Source organism: Pipistrellus hanaki (genome assembly GCF_964339955.1).
Source record: "Pipistrellus hanaki genome assembly, chromosome: 1".
NCBI lineage: Eukaryota > Metazoa > Chordata > Mammalia > Chiroptera > Vespertilionidae > Pipistrellus > Pipistrellus hanaki.
The window spans coordinates 161165958-161185467 of record NC_140503.1 but is presented as its reverse complement, the minus strand read 5'-3'; the positions used below and the strand labels follow the sequence as shown (position 1 = coordinate 161185467).

The 19510-nt window shown below is 38.8% G+C and overlaps 1 protein-coding gene across 2 annotated transcripts in view; it reads left to right on the top strand.

Annotated features, from left to right (window-relative positions):
* COPS4 (COP9 signalosome subunit 4) overlaps positions 1-14747 on the top strand; it is a 30447-nt gene extending 15700 nt beyond the window's left edge. The window contains exons 5-10 of one of the 2 annotated variants that reach the window (XM_084882861.1): positions 2475-2628; positions 2781-2931; positions 7482-7652; positions 8355-8470; positions 10401-10485; positions 14229-14747. In XM_084882861.1, coding sequence (XP_084738987.1) covers positions 2475-2628; positions 2781-2931; positions 7482-7652; positions 8355-8470; positions 10401-10485; positions 14229-14362 — 811 coding nt within the window. In that variant the 3' untranslated portion in view covers positions 14363-14747. The remainder of the gene's footprint in view (positions 1-2474; positions 2629-2780; positions 2932-7481; positions 7653-8354; positions 8471-10400; positions 10486-14228) is intronic. The other variant, XM_084882862.1, reaches the window with a different exon arrangement.
* Positions 14748-19510: the final 4763 nt, after the last annotated feature.

Below are 19510 nucleotides of genomic sequence, written 5' to 3'. Positions count from 1 at the left end.
ATAGTATACTTGGCAGCATTAAGGGCTCATTTGAAGGTTGTAGTGATCAAAATGAGATCAGTCAGGTTGGTTAAATACTTTTCTCCGTTAGAGTTCTGTTTCGTGGTTGCAGGAAAGGAGTGGGCGAACTATTAGGTTTAACTGGAGTTTGATTTTGTCCAACAAGTGTTACAGCATGAGAGAGACAAGGGAGATGAGTGCATATGTAATTCAATGATTATGATCGATTAAAAGAGTTAAGCTAGGTAAGGAGATAAATGAGACCTTTTAGGGGAAGAAGACAGCAATGTAATAGGATCATGGGTTTGGAGGTCATAATGGGTTCAATGAATTGTTGGGTCTGGGATATTAGAGAAAGATACTAGAGATGGAAAAACAATGAGAAAAAAATTAAGACTATGGTTTATAAATCTTATTCAACCAATCTTGCCTTTTTATGTGTATTCATGAAATATTCATCCAAAGTATATTGTACAAAAAGATTGAAAGGTGTGAGACTCTTGATTGTATTTTTAGACACACTTCCCCTTTCAGTAAGCAAATATAAAAATATATTTAGCTGCTTCTCTTTTGCCAGGTGAATGAGGGAGTCTGTATTTTGTCTCCATTAATATTTGTGATGATAAGGCAGGTACTACTACAGGCTTATTGCCTTTAGTGCATTTATTAAATTGTTAGGCAGTGATGCTCTTTGAAAAAGCAGCTAGTACATGAAAAGGCTTTCATATGTAGGCTTTCATAACAAGAGGCTTTTACTTTCTAAAGCCTCTTGTTAATTCTTTTTTTCTTTGATATTTTGAAAGGGTGGGGCTTTCTTAATTGCTTTGATCTTATTCTGTCTTGAACATTTTCTTCTTAGCATAGAGCAGTTGATTTATTTTCTTTGGTCACTGAAATAAATATTAAATTAGATATTCTTTGCAGTGGTGGTAATTATCATTTTGATAGTGCTATAACACTGAGAAGATACCAAAGAAATTAAAATTTCGTTCTTTTCTAAATAAAATAAAGTAAAAGTGATTAACAGTTGAATTTGTTTATTAAGTAAAGAATTAATTTCAAATCTGGGGCAAAGTCAATTGTAAACTCTGTTGCTACATAGAGGCATCACTTTTGCTGGTAAATATGATTAATTTTTCTGTGAGGATTAATCTTGAATTACATGATTTTTGGATTATACAGGGTCTTAAGTTATGTATTTCCTGCATAAAATATGACCACTGTGATAAAGAACAAAGGAAAACCACTTGTAATCTCACAACCTGGAGATAATTGCTATTATTATCTTGTTTTACCTAGTTTTTTTTTTTTTTAACTTAGCTAAAATATAGGATGACTATTATCACGTAATAATTATTGTAATAATTGTATAGTATTTTACCAGTATTCAACTCAATTGAATACCATAAATATTATTAGTGATTTCCATCCCCCCCCCTTACAGATATTTATGGGTAATTTTACAAATGAATATCTTTTTAATATATTTTTTTAATTGACTTTTTACAGAGAGGAAGGGAGATGGATAGTTAGAAACATTGATGAGAGAGAAAGATCATTCAGCTCCCTCCTGCACAACCCCTAACTGGGGATGTGCCCGCAACCAAGGTAAATGCCCTTGACCAGAATCAAACCCTGGACCCTTCAGTCTGTAGGTCGACACTCTATCCACTGAGCCAAACCAGCTAGGTCACAAATGAATATCTTTATACATACATTTATATGCATGTCCATGATTATTTTCTTAGGATTTATTTCCTAGAGGTAAAATACAGGGTGTGGCAAAAGAGGTTTACATTTCATATGGAAAAGTACCCGTATTTTTTGGCGTCTAAGACGACCCCCTAATTTTACAGTTAAAACATAGGTTTAGGCCTATATTCGCTGTGTAAGACTACCCCCCACTTCAAAGAAAAGACTTACTTTGCCGTTAAGATCTGCAGGTAATTTTTGTGCAATTTTGGTCTTTTGCCCCCCGATTTTCGGTTGACTTTTTTTTGTTTCAAAAGTCGTCTTATACGCCGGAAAATACGGTAACACAATAATTAATAAATAATAATACAAGAATATACTGTATTTAGTGTACTCACAACTATAAACCTACTTTTGCCCCACCCTGTATAATGAGTAAGGAGTATATACAATTTAAAGGATTCAAATGATGGTTGGAGAGCATATTGCCAGCTTTTTCTCCAGGACTTATTTATAGTCCTACCAGTAGTGTATGGTAGGTCTTTGACATAAGATTATCTGAGAATTAGAAGAAGCTAAACTGTAATATGAACAACGATGATGAAAGTAATAAAAATTCATTAAAACTTATTTTGGAAATATTTCTTAGCTTTTCGATAATATAGTGCAGTAAAAAGCTTGATTCCGTCATGTTAACACAATAAAAAAGGAAAAAAATTATCTACCACTTCTAATAATTTTTTTGATAAAATAGTCATTCGTGTTTTTCTGTTGTATTCTAGACAGTACAATGTGGATTATAAATTGGAGACCTACCTGAAGATTGCTAGGCTATATTTAGAGGATGATGATCCAGTCCAGGCAGAGGCTTACATAAATCGAGCATCATTGCTTCAGAATGAATCAACCAATGAACAGTTACAGATACATTATAAGGTAAGCAGTTGAGCTTATTTAGAATTTTATATTGGAGAATCCTGTTATTTTTTTCCAGAACATCATAAATACTATTACTTTGTAAAAATTCTCTCTTTTTTTATTTTTTGCTTTTAAAATGTCCCCCTAATTGAAACATTTCTCTCCTATAGGTATGCTATGCACGTGTTCTTGATTATAGAAGAAAATTCATTGAAGCTGCACAAAGATACAATGAGCTCTCTTACAAGACAATAGTGCACGAAAGTGAAAGACTAGAAGCCTTAAAACATGCTTTGCATTGTACCATCTTAGCATCAGCAGGTAAACATATCATTTATGTGTTAATGAACAGTCAATTTGCTTAATATTTTAGGTTCATTACTACTAAAGGATTTAGCAAAGGGATGTCTTATTAATACAGTTATGGGATATTTAGTTTAAACATTTATTTATTTTTTAATATATTTTATTGATTTTCTTAGAGGAAGGGAGAGAGAGAGAGAGCTAGAAACGTCAATGAGAGAGAAACATTGACCAGCTGCCTTTTGCACACCCCCTACCGGGGATGTGCCCACAACCAATGTACATGCCCTTGGCGGGAATCGAACCCGGACCTTTCAGTCCATAGACTGACGCTCTACCACTGAGTTTCGGCAAAACTATATTTTTATTTTGACTGTTGAGTGCATGGGACAATACAGTTTGGCACCCATGTCACTGCCTTGATTTGTGCTGTGACTTTCATGCCTTCTTCTGTCACTACCTCCAACTCCCTCTCTCAAACAGTAACTACTAATGTAGATTACTTTAGTCTACTTTGTACTTAAATTTACCCATAAATCCCAATTCATTTGGATTTATATTAATGTAAGGAATGAGATAGGGAAATTAATTTTGTTTTCTTGACTAGTCGTTTGACCTAGCAGCCTTTATTAAACAATTCATCTTTTTCACCCTATTGATTTAAAGCACATTATAGTAGATTTCTGGATACAGTATTGTTTCATTAATTTGCCTGTCTGTGAATATACTGGTACCCTGTTCTTTGAATTATTATAGCTTCATAACATGTTTTATTATCTAGCAGGTATATTCTCTCTTCAAAGTAACTTACAGGCCATCATGACACTACCTCCTTATATATCATCATGCATCACCTAAGAATAAGAACATTTTTCTACATAACTGTAATACCAACATCATCCCTTAAAAAATTAACAGTGAGTCCACTGTAGAATTTAGCATTTGGCCAAGTTGTCTCAGGAATATCTTTTTTTTTTTTTTTTTTTTTTTTAAATGTTTTATTGATTTTCCAGAGAGGAAGGGAGAGGGATAGAGAGCTAGAAACGTTGAGAGAGAAACATCGACCAGCTGCCTCCTGCACACCCCCCATCAGGGATGTGCCTGCAACCAATGTACATGCCCTTGACTGGAATCGAACCTGGGACCTTCCAGTCTGCAGGCCGATGCTCTATCCACTGAGCCAAACCGGTTTCGGCAGGAATATCTTTTATATCTGCCTTTTTCCGCTGAACAAGGAACAAGTTCATGTGTGGCATTTGGTGATTGTCTTTTTAGTCTTCAAACATTTTTTTTTTCTTCAGACATTTTTGGTTTAGAATACATTCCTCGCCCCTAACTGAAGTTTCTTGAGATATAATTAACATATAACATTGTATAATTTTCTCACTTAAAAATAACACTGACTCTTTGAAGTTGTGTGGAATGTTCTTCACTCTAGATTTGTTTTTGTATATTTTGTTTATTTATTCCTTAATCCCAATTATTTCCTGTAAAGTAGAAGTTAGCCAAAGGTTAGATTAGATTCAGGTTAAAATTTTTCTATTAAGAATACCTCAGTGAAGCTTTGTCCTTGCAGTTGTATCACATCAGAGAACATATAATATCAGCTTGTCCCACAGATAGTGATGCTGGGTTTGGTCATTTGGTTAAGGTAGAAGTTCCATTTTAAAGTTATTTTGTTTCTTTTGTATTTTATAAATAATTTCTGAGTGCTGCTTTGACACTACAAAAATCCTCTTTCCTAACTTTTGATAATTTATTACCTATTAATAATTTTTTCTGGACCATTCATTATATTTTATAATATAAAGTGAAAGTGGTAATTTTTGCTAATTCTGTTCTGCATTTATTAGCTACTACTATATAAAAACTTTGCTCTTTATTTCCCTTCTTTTTATTTTTAGTATCACTATGGACTTTTTTTCTGCTTATTTTTGTGTGTGTATAATATACACACAGAAGAATGCACATATAAAAATTGTACAGCCTGATGAATTGTCCCAAATGAATATCATCATGTAATCAATATATAGAACAAGAAGCAAAATTTTACCATCATCCTAAAAGCCTGTTATGTTTTCTCCTAGTTATTAGCTGCATCCCAACCCCAAGAGTAATCCTTAGTATATTTTAGCTTTATCTGCTTCATTTGCTTAACTTTATAAAATTTATCCATATTGTTACATATAGTTTCTTCATTTTCATGTAGTATTCCATTATGTGATTACCACAATTTTTTTTATCCTATTAGGTAGTTATATTTTTTAAAAATTATTTTATTGATTTTTTACAGAGAGGAAGGGAGAGGGATAGAGAGCTAGAAACATTGATGAGAGAGAAACATTGACCAGCTGCCTCCTGCACACCCCCTACTGGGGATGTGCCTGCAACCAAGGTACATGCCCTTGACCGGAATCGAACCTGGGACCTTTCAGTCTGCAGGCTGATGGTCTATCCACTGAGCCAAACTGGTTTTGGCTCCTATTAGGTAGTTTTGTTGTTAATCCTCACCAGAGAATTTTTTTCCCATTGATTTTGTTAGAGAGAGTGGGAATGGAGGGGGAGAGAGAGAGAAAAACATTGATGTGAGAGAGACACATTGATTGGTTGCCTCCCACATGCTCCTGATAGGCCCAGGGATCAAACCTGCAGCCCAGATATGTGCCTTTGACCGGGAATCAAACTGATGTCCCTTGGGTTCTCAGGCCAGTGCTCTAACCACTGAGTACACCGGTCGGGGCTTTCGGTAGTTTCTTATTGGCTATTAGGAATAGTACTGCTACAATATTCTTGTGTATCTGACTTTGTTTTTTATTTATTTAGTGTGTTATTATTATAGTTATTTTGTTGATGTTCAGTTATCCCAAGTATAACCAAATCATGTCTTTTGGACATCACCCCATTAATCTTTGAATACTTGTCTGCATTGCAGCATAAAAAGATGCCTTAGACTTATCTTGCCTTTTTCCTTTCCATACTTGAAATCATCTACTTTTCAAGGATTCCCTACTTTCTTTTTATGGAGATACCAAAATCAGGGTGCTAGGTATGCTTTTTGCTACTGGGTGTCATTGTGGGTAGGCTCGTTAGTATACAGAGCTAAAAATACATTTAAAAAGAAAAAGTTTGTTCATACTATCCTTTCCATTAGTTCAATTTTTAATATCAGTTGTCATATAATTTTTTACCATTTAAAGATTCTTGAAAGTATAAATTTCCCATCAGAGAAATATTTGTTCATCTTTTATAAAATTTATTATTACCAAAGGAATGCATGTTCATTGTAGAAATGTAAATAAGCAAGAAGAAAATAACAATAAGGTATAACTTGAACCACTTGTTGCATTTTGGTATATATCCTAATCTTCACAAATGAATATACCATTTCTCATTATTCCATATTTGTGCGTTTGCCTACTTGCTAATTTGTCACTCCAAAGTCAATACTCCTGGTGCTTTCACTGTCATTTGCAGACTTGTGCAGAACAGCAAATGATTTGAGTCTCCCAAAATATGTTTCCAGATGGAGTTAACTAAGGCAGTGCTCTGCTTTGTTTCTGCTCTCATGCTGTAAACAAGTTCTTTTTTTGTGGCACGTTGCTATCATATTTTTCACATTTTTGTTCTTTTGATGGTGTTTTTGATGTTTGAAATGGGCCCTAAGCTTGTGCTGAAGTACTGTCTTGTGTTCTTAAGTAAAGGAAGTCTGTGATGTGCCTGATAGAGAAAATACGTGTATTAGCTAAGCTTTATTCAGGCATGAGTTTTAGTGTAGGCCGTGAGTTCAGTGTTAATGAATCAACAATGTATAGTAAATTAGAGGCCCGATGCATGAAATTTGTGCAAGGGGCTCAGCCCTTGCGGCTGCAGCAGCTTGCCGTGACCCTCGCAGCTCTGGTTTCATCCAGAAGGTTTTCTGAAAGGTCGTTCGGCTATGTGGTCTAATTAGCATATTATACTTTTATTATTATAGATTAGGTGCCTTTAAACAGAGACATACATAAAGCAAAGGTTACGTATTGATTAGCTGACAAAAATGTTGTGACTAGAGGCTCACAACATTCCTGTATTTCTCCTAGGAACAGCAGTTGAGTATTCACTAATTTACTGTTGGCATCAACTTTATAAAACACTAGAGGCCCAGTGCACGAAATTCATACACAGGTAGGATCCCTAGTGGCTGCCTTCCCAGCTGCCAGCTGCTGGCTGGGGCCTTTCTTAGTAAGGTGACCAGATGTCCCGCTTGTCGCGGGACAGTCCCAATTTTTAACAATTTGTCCCGCATCCTGCGGCGTTTTAATAAAGTCCCGATTTTTGGAAGAATCTGGTGGTCAGCACACATTATAGCGAGTGATCGAACTCCCGGTTGAACTCCTGAGGGGATACTTTACATATTAGGCTTTTATATAGATAGATAGATAGATAGATAGATAGATAGATAGATAACTATTGCAAATAATGACAATTGACTGAAAATTTAGGTAGGCAAAAATGGGGCCATAAGAAATATTGTTTTTCATTGATGAAATAGGTTTTGAGAATGTTTGATGCACATTTGTTTTCCTCAGGACAACAGCGTTCTCGAATGCTAGCTACTCTCTTTAAGGATGAAAGGTGCCAGCAACTCGCTGCTTATGGTATCCTAGAGAAAATGTACCTGGATAGGATCATCAGAGGGAATCAACTGCAAGAATTTGCTGCCATGCTAATGCCTCACCAAAAAGCAACTACAGCTGATGGTAATGATCATGTTTTATAACTATGTGGTAGTGAATATTTAGGTACATGCTAGTGGAAAGTATATTGAATTTGAAGCATCTTGATATCTTCCTGTAACATTGTTATATATCACTTGATTAAAAAAAACAAAAACATTGACTGGGGTTGAGTATTGTATATTCAAACTGTATTAAATAAGGCATTTGGGTTACTTTTAAAGTTTTTTTAATTTTTTTTTTGCTTAAGCAACAGAAATTTATTTCTCACAGTTACGGAATTTAGAAGTTGGAAACCAAGGTGTCAGTAGGGTTGGTTTCTTCTGAGGCCTCTCTCCTTGGCTTGCACATGGCCTCCTTATACTTTTAAAGTTTTGATGGGAATAAAGACAATGATTATGAGTTATTACATGCTTATACGTTTTCAGGGAAAAAGGATACATCTTTTTAAAAAAAATATATTTATTGATTTTTTTTTACAGAGAGGAAGGGAGAGAAATAGAGAGTTAGAAACATCGATGAGAGAGAAACATCGATCAGCTGCCTCCTGCACACCCCCTACTGGGGATGTGCCCGCAACCAAGGTACATGCCCTTGACCAGGATCGAACCTGGGACCTTTTTGTCCGCAAGCCGACGCTCTCTCCACTGAGCCAAACTGGTTTTGGCGAGGATACATCTTTTAAAAACCAGTTTCAAACTTATAACTGTCTTATTTATATTTAAGGTTCTAGCATCTTGGACAGAGCTGTAATTGAACACAATTTGTTGTCTGCAAGCAAATTATATAATAATATTACCTTTGAAGAACTTGGAGCTCTTTTAGAGATCCCTGCAGCTAAGGTTTGTTCTTGTTTCTAATACATAAAAGAGAAGTTAAGAGACTAGACTGTTGGTGTAATGAAAAAATAAAATACATAATTGATAAAAACATTGGCAACTGTGATAAAAAATACACATAAAAAGCCTCTGGTAACTGGAAATAAACTATTTGAATTTTAGAATAGTACTGTAATGGAATTGTCTTTGTTTTTTTTGGTTTTTTTTTTGTTTGTGTTTTATGATAAAGTGACCTAGAATGGAAATCTTAAAGGGTTTCCAGGCTTATGGGAATATTAGAGTCTGTTAACATCCATTTCATGGCGGTTTCTGATTTCTGACTGACTTAAGATTTTGATGGAGGCCTTATTACTTCTATTTTCTGCCCTAGATTGACTCAGATGTTAAATATTTATTCTCTTTGAGAGAATACACCAGACTATTCTATTATAATTTCTGTGCTTCATTTAACTTAAGAAGTTGACTGAGTTATTAGGGAATTAATTTCATTCTTTGTCATGATAAGGGTTTAGTGGCTATGTATAAATCCCAACCAAGTACCAATACTATTTAGAGGACATTTCAGGAATCATTTACAAAACATTCTCTTAATTTTAAGTAATAGTAAAAGCAAGCAATTAACCTTACCTTTATCTAACTTGTAAAACTTAAAGTCATGTACTTATATGTCACATCTTTTCTGTGTTAGTGCAGTTTTAAGTTAGGATTTTTAACACAATTCCTTTACATGTTCACATTCAATATGCAATAAAGGAAGTGGAATAGTGTGGGAACCAATGCTCAATTACCATTAAAAAATGCTTTTGCCTGGCCAGTGTACTCAGTGGTTGAGCATTGACCTATGAGCCAGGAGGTCACAGTTCGATTCCCAGTCAGGACACATGCCCTAGTTACGGGCTCGATGCCCGGTGCGGGGTGTGCAGGAGGAAGCCAATCAGTGATTCTCATCATTAATGTTTCTGTCTTTCCTTCTCCCTTCCTCTCTGAAATCAATAAAAATAAAAAAAACCAGATGTTTATTCTTAGGCTTTGAGTTATGATCCCTTTATGAACAGACAAAGGAAAATGAATATATTTTTAACAATAAATGCCAGTCACTTTTAAACAGATTGTTTAGAAGTGACTTATGATTGATTGTGAAGGTGGTCAGATTTATAACCCAATTTACTCACACATAGTAAATATGAAGCATGTCTTCAGGCACTAGGTAGAGAACCTTTTGTTCCCTGTAATTGTTTTTAAATCCTTTCAGTTCTCTTTTAAATTTGAACATCCTTTTAACCTTTCAATTTTCTTCAAAAATATTAGGTTCTTAGAAAATGTTTGGGGTGTGAACACTGAAAAATGAAATGAAATAAAGTGAGAAAAAGTCATGTGTTTTTAAAAACATTTTTATTTATTTCAGAGAAAGGTGGGGAGAGAGAGAGAGGAAAGAAACATCAATGATGAGAATCATTGAACGGCTGCCTCCTGGTAGCCCTCTAGTGGAGATCATCTAGCCTGCAACCTGGGCACGTGCACTTCCCTGGAATTGAACCTAGGACCTGTCAGTCCGCAGGCCAACACTCTATCCACTGAGCCAAACCAGCTAGGGCTAAGTTGGCTTTTTTTGAGGTGTGGATCTCAGTGGAAAAACAAAATTGTTAGTTTGTCTTAAGTAGAGATAAAAATTTTTGTCCAAAAATAAAAAATTCTTGTCTAAAATCTCACAAGCAAAATAGATCCCAGTTAACTTAAAACAATGGATGTACCCAGAAGGAATTGGTGTGGTATAATAGGAGGCTTTACCAGATTTACTCTTGTAATGAATGGCAGATAAACACATTTGTAAGCTTAGTGATGGGTAGCTAAACCAAGAGTTTTCAATTGTCTCAGCATATGTGAATGTGTTAGATATAATTAAAGTGTCTGATAATTATTTTTATTTAAACAGGCAGAAAAGATAGCATCACAAATGATAACAGAAGGACGTATGAATGGATTTATTGATCAGATTGATGGAATAGTTCATTTTGAAAGTAAGAAATTTTGTTGGTTTTTCTGTCATAATGAAATGTCTGTGAGGTATTATATATTTATGACTAAAACATGTTGAGCAATTTCTTTTGACGTAGACTTACTACTGGAATAGTCTTTCTCAGAGAAATAATTTAAGATATATTTTTTGTGAACTTACATTAATGCAGCATTTTCTATGCTGTAGAAAAATTTGAAACTGGAATTGTCATCAGTTCGTTCATTTACTCTTCAAACATTTATTGAATGCATACCATGTAGCAGGCATGTAGAGATGACAGCTGCATTTCCTATTCATTAGACTAATGGAGGCAGGCAGGTAAGTAGATCTCTTGACTTTCTCATTTTCTATACCTCCTCAGCCCAGTTCCTACACCATTTACACTGTGGACTTTGCTGTGCCCAGAACCAGTTCACTTGTAAAATTTTAGTTTGAAATATCCCACTCAGACCATAATAATTTTCCTCTCTTTCTCGTGGTCTGTGTCAGTTATTTCATTTCAACTCTTCCTTGCCTGCATTGAAGCCTCTCATCTGTTGACTTCCTTTTCCAGTCAGCCCAGCCCTTTTTTGTCTTTAATGCTCTTCCCATCCGTTACTCTTTTACAGATACCCTAGAACACTTGTCTGTTAACCTTTGTTCCAGCTGTCAAGCAAAACTTCATCTTGAATGAACCCATTCCATTTTTCTCATACCTATACTTGAGTAGCTAACTAATGTTGGAGAAGAGTCAAAGCACCAGACAGATTGAACACAACTGCAAGTTCAAGGTCATGGGTCCCCAACACTACCTGAGATTCTTTTTTTTTTTTTTTTTTTAAATATGTATTTTATTGATTTTTTACAGAGAGGAAGGGAGAGAGCTAGAGAGCTAGAAACGTCAATGAGAGAGAAACATCGACCAGCTGCCTCTTGCACACCCCCTACCGAGGATGTGCCCGCAACCAATGTACATGCCCTTGACCAGAATCGAACCCGGGACCCTTCAGTCCGCAGACCGACGCTCTATCCACTGAGCCAAACGGGTTTCGGCTACCTGAGATTCTTGATACATTTCTTTAGTCTACTCTTTTTCCTACTCTTCAGTGATTCAGATTTCATTTTTCTTAAATCTCTGACTTCTTCTATCTCAGCAGAGAACCTTGTTTCCTATTTCACAGAGGAAAAAAAAAAGCTATCTGTGTGAAATTATCTTCTTTATCAGATTCATAAACTTGTAAGTATTAAATAGAGATCTAATTCTTTTCTTCTTCCATGTTATTCCTGAGATGGTTTCTACCTCCCTCTCCAGTTCTTCCACTTGTGATTTGGATCCCTTCTGTGACCTCTGCCACTACCCCCACTTCCCCAGCATTTTTAGGAACATGAGCTTAGCAATTATTTTTTTCTGCTTTCATCCTTTCTTTTTCTGTTGGCTTCTTCCCATCAACTTTAAGCATACTTGGGTCTCTTCCATTTTAACAAAAATCCTATTACTTCTCAAGCTTCTTCTTGACTTTTTAAAATATCGAATAGGATTGATCATTTACTACTTCTTGCTATCTCTTACCCCACCCCCTTCATCTTGACTTTGTCATCCTCTGTTTTCTCTCCTACTTCTCCAGGTATTCTTCCTAGTCATCTTTGTAGATTCAATATTTAGTGCTTTAAATTTAAATACTGGGATAGCTTGGGTTTACGTCTAGGCCTTTTCTTCTACTAAGTTTTCCTAGGCAATCTCATCTATTTGCATTGATTCTGTTATTGTTTCTATGCAGGCAACACTTGCATATACTTTTCTGGGGTAAATCTGTGTGTCCCAGATGCAGTGTTCTAATTGATTATTAGGTGTTTCTCACTGGATTGTATCGTGGGCATCTCAAAATGAACATATCCCAAAATGAATTCATTATCTTTCCTCTCTGCCTGAAGCCATCCAGTAACCACATTGTTCACTTTCTCCAGCATTCCTTTTTTTAATTTAAATTTAAATTTATTGATTTTTGGAGAGAAAGAGGAAGAGAGAGAGGAAACATTGATTTGTTGTTCTACTAACTTATGCATTTATTGGTTGATACTTACATGTGTCCTGACTGTGGATCAAACCCACAGCCTTGGTGTGTTGAGACTATATAATATATATGCTTTAACCAACCAAGCTACCTGGCCAGGGCCTCCAGCATCCTTTATTCTTGATCTTACCTCTTCGTTGCTGTCCAGAATCCTTTCAATTTAACCTCCTAGGTACATCTGGAATCCACATGCTTTCCTTCATTTCTTATTGTCACCAGCTTATTCTGAACCACCACAACCTCTTCTGGCCTTGAGAAATAGCTTTTGACTTATTTTTCTCATATCTATAATTGCTCCTTTCTAGTCCAGCTGCCTTAACATAGCCAAAGAGATTGTGATCTTTTAAAAATGCCAACAGTCCTGACCAGTGTGACTTCGTTAGTTGAAGTTTCGTCCTGTGCACTGGAAGGTCTCGGGTTTGATTACTGGTTAGGCCACATACCTAGTCTCTGGTCAGGATGTTTGGGAGGCAACCGATCGACATTTCTCTCTCTCCTTCTCTAAAATCAATTAATAAATGCAAACAAACAAAAGAAAGTATTAAATTATGTTAGTCTCTTCCTTGGCATGCTTATGAGTGATTTCCCATTGTTTATATAACAAAGTTCTACAAAGTCTCTAAAGAGTCCTACATGATTTTTTTTTAGCTTTCTCTTTATAATCCCAATCATAAAGGTCTTTTTGTTGCTTTCCCCCCAGTATTGTAAATCCCACCCCCCACATTAAACATTTTTTTTTTTTTAGAGGAGTCAGTCTTCTAATGACATTAAACATTTTTAAATAATCACTCCTGTTGCATCCAGTCCCTCCAACCAGCCACCAAGTGAAAGGACAATTTAAATTAATGTATACCAAAGTTGTTTTTTATTTTCAAAATTCTAATTTTGCTGTTTAGAAAATAAAACAAAGAAAATGGGGATTGTCTTTGTAATTAAAATTTTTTTACATATTAATAGGAAAGGACTGATAACTCATTATTTTATGTTCTTTATGAAGATTTATAGTTTTTTTCTTTATTAATTTTGTGCTCAGTTTTTGTAAAGTTTGGTATTACTTTAAATGGTATCACTTCCCCCTATTTTTCATTTCTAACTTTATATTGCTCATATAGAAAAAAACCTGCTGGATTCTTGATGAATTTTTTTGTTGTTGTTTGTATGTTTATTTTGGGTTTAAATATTGAAATATTTATTCATCAGAGTCAAGTAAAAACAGCCTTGAATATATAGTATACACACACTTTGAATAATTATAAAGACAGTGTTTATTAAAATACATTTCATTTTCAAAATTGAGCTGTCAGCTGCTAAAGTGTGTGTACATTTTTTGGGTCACCTTGAAATAGATGTATTTTTCCCAGCAGATGGCAGTGTCTTATTAGTCAAAGGAGATGAGACCGGTTCAGCGAAGCCGTCTTATTGTAGTTGTGGTTGAGGTTGTTTGGTTGATTGTTTTATTTTTTATTTTCACGAATAATAATCGGTGTGTACATGCCTTTTTGTTTTATTTTATACCTTGTGCTAGTGATTTAGGTGCTTTTCTTAATTATTACTTAATTAGCTTAATTTTATTAGACAAGACTTTTGGAGTTAACTTTTAAAAATTCATACTTCTGTATATTTCTCAAAACTTACATTTGCTGTGAATACAAAAGAGTAATTTCAACTTTTACATTATTTATTTTTTATTTAGCACGAGAAGCCCTGCCAACATGGGACAAACAGATCCAATCGCTTTGTTTCCAAGTGAATAACCTTTTGGAGAAGATCAGCCAGACAGCACCGGAATGGACAGCACAAGCCATGGAAGCCCAGATGGCTCAGTGACTCCTTGCAGAACTTCTGTGCACACTACACCTTTTCCCATGCTGCACAGATTAATTTCACTGTCTCCAAAGCATTTGCATCATGACCTTATGTATTTCAATCCCTTTTATGCTGGATTCCATTTAAAGAAAACATTAGAGCAGGAAGTACAAGCATTTAAAAATATGTAGTTCCCATATATTCAGGGTTTCTGTGTATCAAGCTAACTCAGAAGTTTTGAAAGCGTTTTCTTTAAACAGAGTAAGTGAAATATCTGTGGCTAAGAAGTTTGGGATTTGTGATAACTTTGTAGTCATGTAAAACTCAAGTGCTTTGTGCCTCTCCAAATGTGGTTATTCTAATAAATGGAGAAGTGAGCCAAATAAAGGTAGTACTTTGTTTTAAATGAGTGAACAGTGGGTTTTTTTCTTATTTTTTGTTTGGTGAATCCTCACCCGGGATATTTTTTCCATCGATTTTTGGGGAGAGGGAGGGAGGAAGAAAGAGAGAGAAACATTGATGTCAGAGAGACACATCAATTTGTTGCCTCCTGGATGAGCCCTGACCTGGGCTGGGGAATGAACCTGCAATCCAGGAATGTGCCCTTTACTGGGAATCAAACCTAAGACCCTTCAGTAGGTCGATACTTTACCACTGAGCAACACTGGGTAGGCTTCCTTTTTCCTTTTAATTAGGCAGACAATTACACCATAATCTAGAAATGCATAATGCCTGTTCTCTAGCCATTCACAGTCACAGAGCCGATGCTAATACGTGTAATACTTTTGTATCAAATACTGGAGCACACAGGGAAGAGCTGAGGGAAGCACCTAGGCCTGGTTCTGACCTGTGAATGGGAAGGATGTGCTGGACTGGCTCCCAGTGGGCACGGGCTGGCCAGCCGGGATGACTTACTTTCTGCAGAAACAGGAACTGGCCAGCAGGGGGCGACAGCCTCTGTCACCTCCCAAGGCAGGCAGCTGGGCTGGGTGGAACCCACACCTGGTTCCCCTTCAGAAGGGGTAAGGGGGAGGCTGAAGGAGGGCTTTGGGGCCAGGTGGGCATCCAGCTGCCCTGGGAGGCCTGTTCTGCCTGCCACCCTGCAGACGGGTCCCCTCTGGTGGCTGGACATCCTCAAACCAGTCTGGGAGGTGGCGGGTTTTGACCCCTTAGGCAGAAGAGTGCAGCCACCAGGTGGGCACTCCACTCCCCCCTCCCACACACATCCCAACACACCCTCCCTCTCCCAGGAGGAAATGCCGAGAGCACAGAGTCTGTGCTGACGTCCAGCTTCCCACCAAGCAGCTTCCCACCCAATAGCCCGCCTGCTGTGCCCACTGCACTGCACTGTCTCTGCAGAGGAGCCCCAGGGAGAGGAGACAGGCTGAGGCAGAGACACGGGGATGGATCTCCCTGGGAGCCCTGCAGTGAGAGGTCTAGGGAGGGTGTGTGTGCGGGGGAGGGGTCCCCTCTGCCACAGGGCACAGGGCTTAGCCCTTCCCAGAACCCGCCCAGAGCCCCCAAAGGAGGGGTCTGTTTCCTGAGGCTGCTGCTCCGATGACTACAGACTGGCCTAAACCAGCAGGAACAGGTGCTCTCCCCATCTGGGGGCCAGAATCTGAAATGAGGGCGTCTAGGGCTGTGCTCCCTGGGAGGGCTCCAGGCCAGGGTCTTTCCTGACTCCGCAGCTTCTAGTGGCTCCTTTGCTCCTGGCCCCATCCCTTTAGTCTCCCCTCGCCTTCACATGGCCTCCTCTCCATCCTCACGTGACTCCTCCGTCTTCAGGTGCTCCTTCCTCCGCCCTCACAGAACCCCACACTGTGGGCACTTCCGGCTGTCCCCGTGCCCATTGCACAGGTGAAGCCACTGCAGCACAGAGAGGGCGAGGGGCTTCTTCGAGGGCACACAGCAGTGAAAGGACAGAGCTGAAAATGGAAGCGTGGGCTGCCCAGAGCCTCTGGCTCCTTGGCCTGTGACCTCTGGGGAAGCAGCCCTTCCCCCTGTGGCCATTTGCTCTGATGGGCCTCACCCTTCCCCTCACCCCGCTCCTGCACCCCCAGAGGCCAGGGGTCCTGTCGCGGCACCAGTGCCTCCGGACAGCTGCTCTCCGTCCCGCGATCCCTCCCAGCTGGGAACCTTGGCGACGGGCGTTCCGCTGCATTGGGGCGAGGGCCTTGCGTGCAGAACATCCCGCCTCCCCTGGCGTCTGTGGTCTGTGGTGGAGATGACAAAGGACAATTATTTCCCCCCCTGTCTGGCTTACGCCGCCGCCTGGCTCTCCTGGCAGATTTTGCTTTCCCTCCAAATGAAAAGGATTCGTGCAGCCTGCCTGCATTCGCTCTGTGAGACGTGGCTCTGCCCGGTACCTCCGGGCCCAAGTCCCCGATGCCACCCCGCCTCCGTGGCAGCATCTCTCACGCCCTGGGCCCTCATTCAGCACAGGCACCCTCAGAGCTCCCCTGCAGCCCCAGGGACCTGCTGAGCCCGGGCCCCAGCCGGCCACCAGTTCCCCAGGACCTGCCTGCAGCCCTGTGAGCACTCCGCCCCCATGCCCCGCCTCCCTCCCCCTCCATCCAACACTCCCTCCCTCTCCCAGGAGGAAGTACCGAGAGCACAGAGTCTGTGCTGGCTTCCAGCTCCTGGAGGGCTCAGCAGTCAGAGGGGACCCGTCTGCAGGGTGGCAGGCAGAACAGGCCTCCCCGGGCAGCTGGATGCCCACCTGGCCCCCAAGCCCTCCTTCAGCCTCCCCCTTACCCCTTCTGAAGGGGAAGCAGGTGTGGGTTCCACCCAGCCCAGCTGCCTGCCTTGGGAGGTGGCAGAGGCTGTCGCCGTCTGTTGGCTAGTTCCTGTTACTGCAGAAAGTAAGAGTCAACTTGCCACCCAGCCCGTGCCCACTGGGAGCCAGCCCAGCACATCCTTTCCATTCACAGGCTTGGGTGCTTCCCTGCCAAACTGGTGAACAATGACGTTAAAGGGGAAAATTTAAAAGTTGCCAGTAGGAGACATAACCGTCAAATGAAGCAAGAAGCACTGGGCTAGGAGACCCTTCTGAAGGGAACACAAAACGAAGATGTTTTTGGATCACGAAGAGGTATTAGGATTTCTCTCCAGCTCCGCTACACCAAAAATAAACATTAAAAGTTTATCAGCCAAAACCGGTTTGGCTCAGTGGATAGAGCATCGGCCTGCGGACTGAAAGGTTGCAGGTTCGATTCCGGTCAAGGGCATGTGCATTGGTTGCGGGCATGTCCCCGGTAGGGGGTGTGCAAGAGGCAGCTGATTGATGTTTCTTTTTCATCGATGTTTATAACTCTCTATCCCTCTCTCTTCCTCTCTGTAAAAAAAAAAAAAAAAAAAAAAAAAATCAATAAAATATATTAAAAAGAAGAAGAAGAAAAAAAAGGAAGTCTTAAAAAAAAAAAAAAAAAAAAAGTTCATCAACCCTAACCGGTTTTGTTCAGTGGATAGAGCGTTGGCCTGCGGACTGAATGGTCGCAGATTCGATTCCGGTCAAGGTCCTCTCTGTTAAAATTCAATTAAAAAATGTATATTTATATAAAATCTCAAAAAAAAAAAGTTCATCAGGCAAACGGAAAAGTATTCCAGATGAAGAAAGTAAATAAAGTAAGACTAAGAGTGTCAAAGTAAAAGACATAAAACTAAATAAATGTCGACAGTTTTAAGTAATATCCTGTGGGATTTAAAACATATATACAAGAGACAGAATTAACAAAACAAAACAAAAAAGTTGTCAATGAGAACTTACAAATCTGGAATCCAAAGTCTTATCTGAGACCTGGGCAAAAAAATTAAATTAAATTAAACAAATAAATAAATAATCTATATATTAAAAAAGCCAGCGTCCGTAACGACTGGAACGACTAATGACCGGTCGCTATGATGCCCACTGTGGCCAGCAAACTGGCCTGATCAGGGGGTGGGGCCGGCCGGCCAATCTCCTGCTTCCCCTCCTGCTGGCCAGCCGGTCCCTGATCAGCCCACCCCACCATCATAGGCCTGCAGCTCCCCCCACCCTCACACCCATTAAGATGCAAAACCCCCATACAAAACAGTACAGAAACTAAGTGTTGATGAATATGTGAAGAAATTGGAACTCTATGAATATGTTGGTGGGTTTTTGAAATGGTACAGCCATGGTTCTGTCAAAAATAACATGGTACTTCCTCAAAGAATTAAACACAGAATTAATTATTATATGGTTCAGCAATTCTGTTTTTGGATAGATAGTAAAAAAAAATTGAAAGCAGGGTCTCAAACAGATATTAGACACCCATATTCATAGCAGCTTTATTCACAATAGCTGAAATGTGGAAGCAACCAAGTGTCCATCAAATGCATAAGCAAAATATGCCACACACACACACACACATACCAGGGAAAATTATCCTTTAAAAGGAGGAAAAATTCTGATATATGTACAACATAAATGAATCTTGAGGACTTTATGGAAAGGGAAATAAGCCAATCACACACACACACACACACACAAAATACTGTATGATTTCACTTATAAGAGGTACTCAGAGTAGTTAAAGCCATAAAGACAGAAAAAGAATAGGGGTTGACAGGGCCTGGGGGACAGGGAATGGGAGTTACTGTTTAATAAGTTCAGAGTTTCAGTTTTACAAGATGAAAAGTCCTGGAGATGGAGGGTGGCAATGACTGTGCCACAATATGAATGTACTTATTACCGCTGAATTGTACCCTTAAAAATGGTTATTTTTATGCTATGTTTATTTTACCACAATAAAAAAAAGAATAAAATACTAGTAGCAGATTTAGAACCTGCTATGAATATTTCTCTCTTTACTGCGTCCAGCGCGGCTAGAGAGCAGACAGGAGTCCTAAGTAGGGGCGATGGGAGATTGAGAAAATGGAAGAGACGGACACAGAGACAGGAGAGAAAGCTGGGACCCGGTGGACAACTAGCCCTTGATGGACAGACAGTGACCCAGAGCTGGTGTAGCGTGTTTATTTTATACATTATAATTCCATTTTAAAACAAATGTTTTACTAGAGTTTAAAACAAAGGAAACTATGTGATATCATAAAGATCAAGCTATAGTCATGGTTAAAGATCAAGCAGTAATTTTTCATTCTTGTGGCTTCTTTGTAATAGTCACTCCTGGCTAAGCCCAGATAATTGCA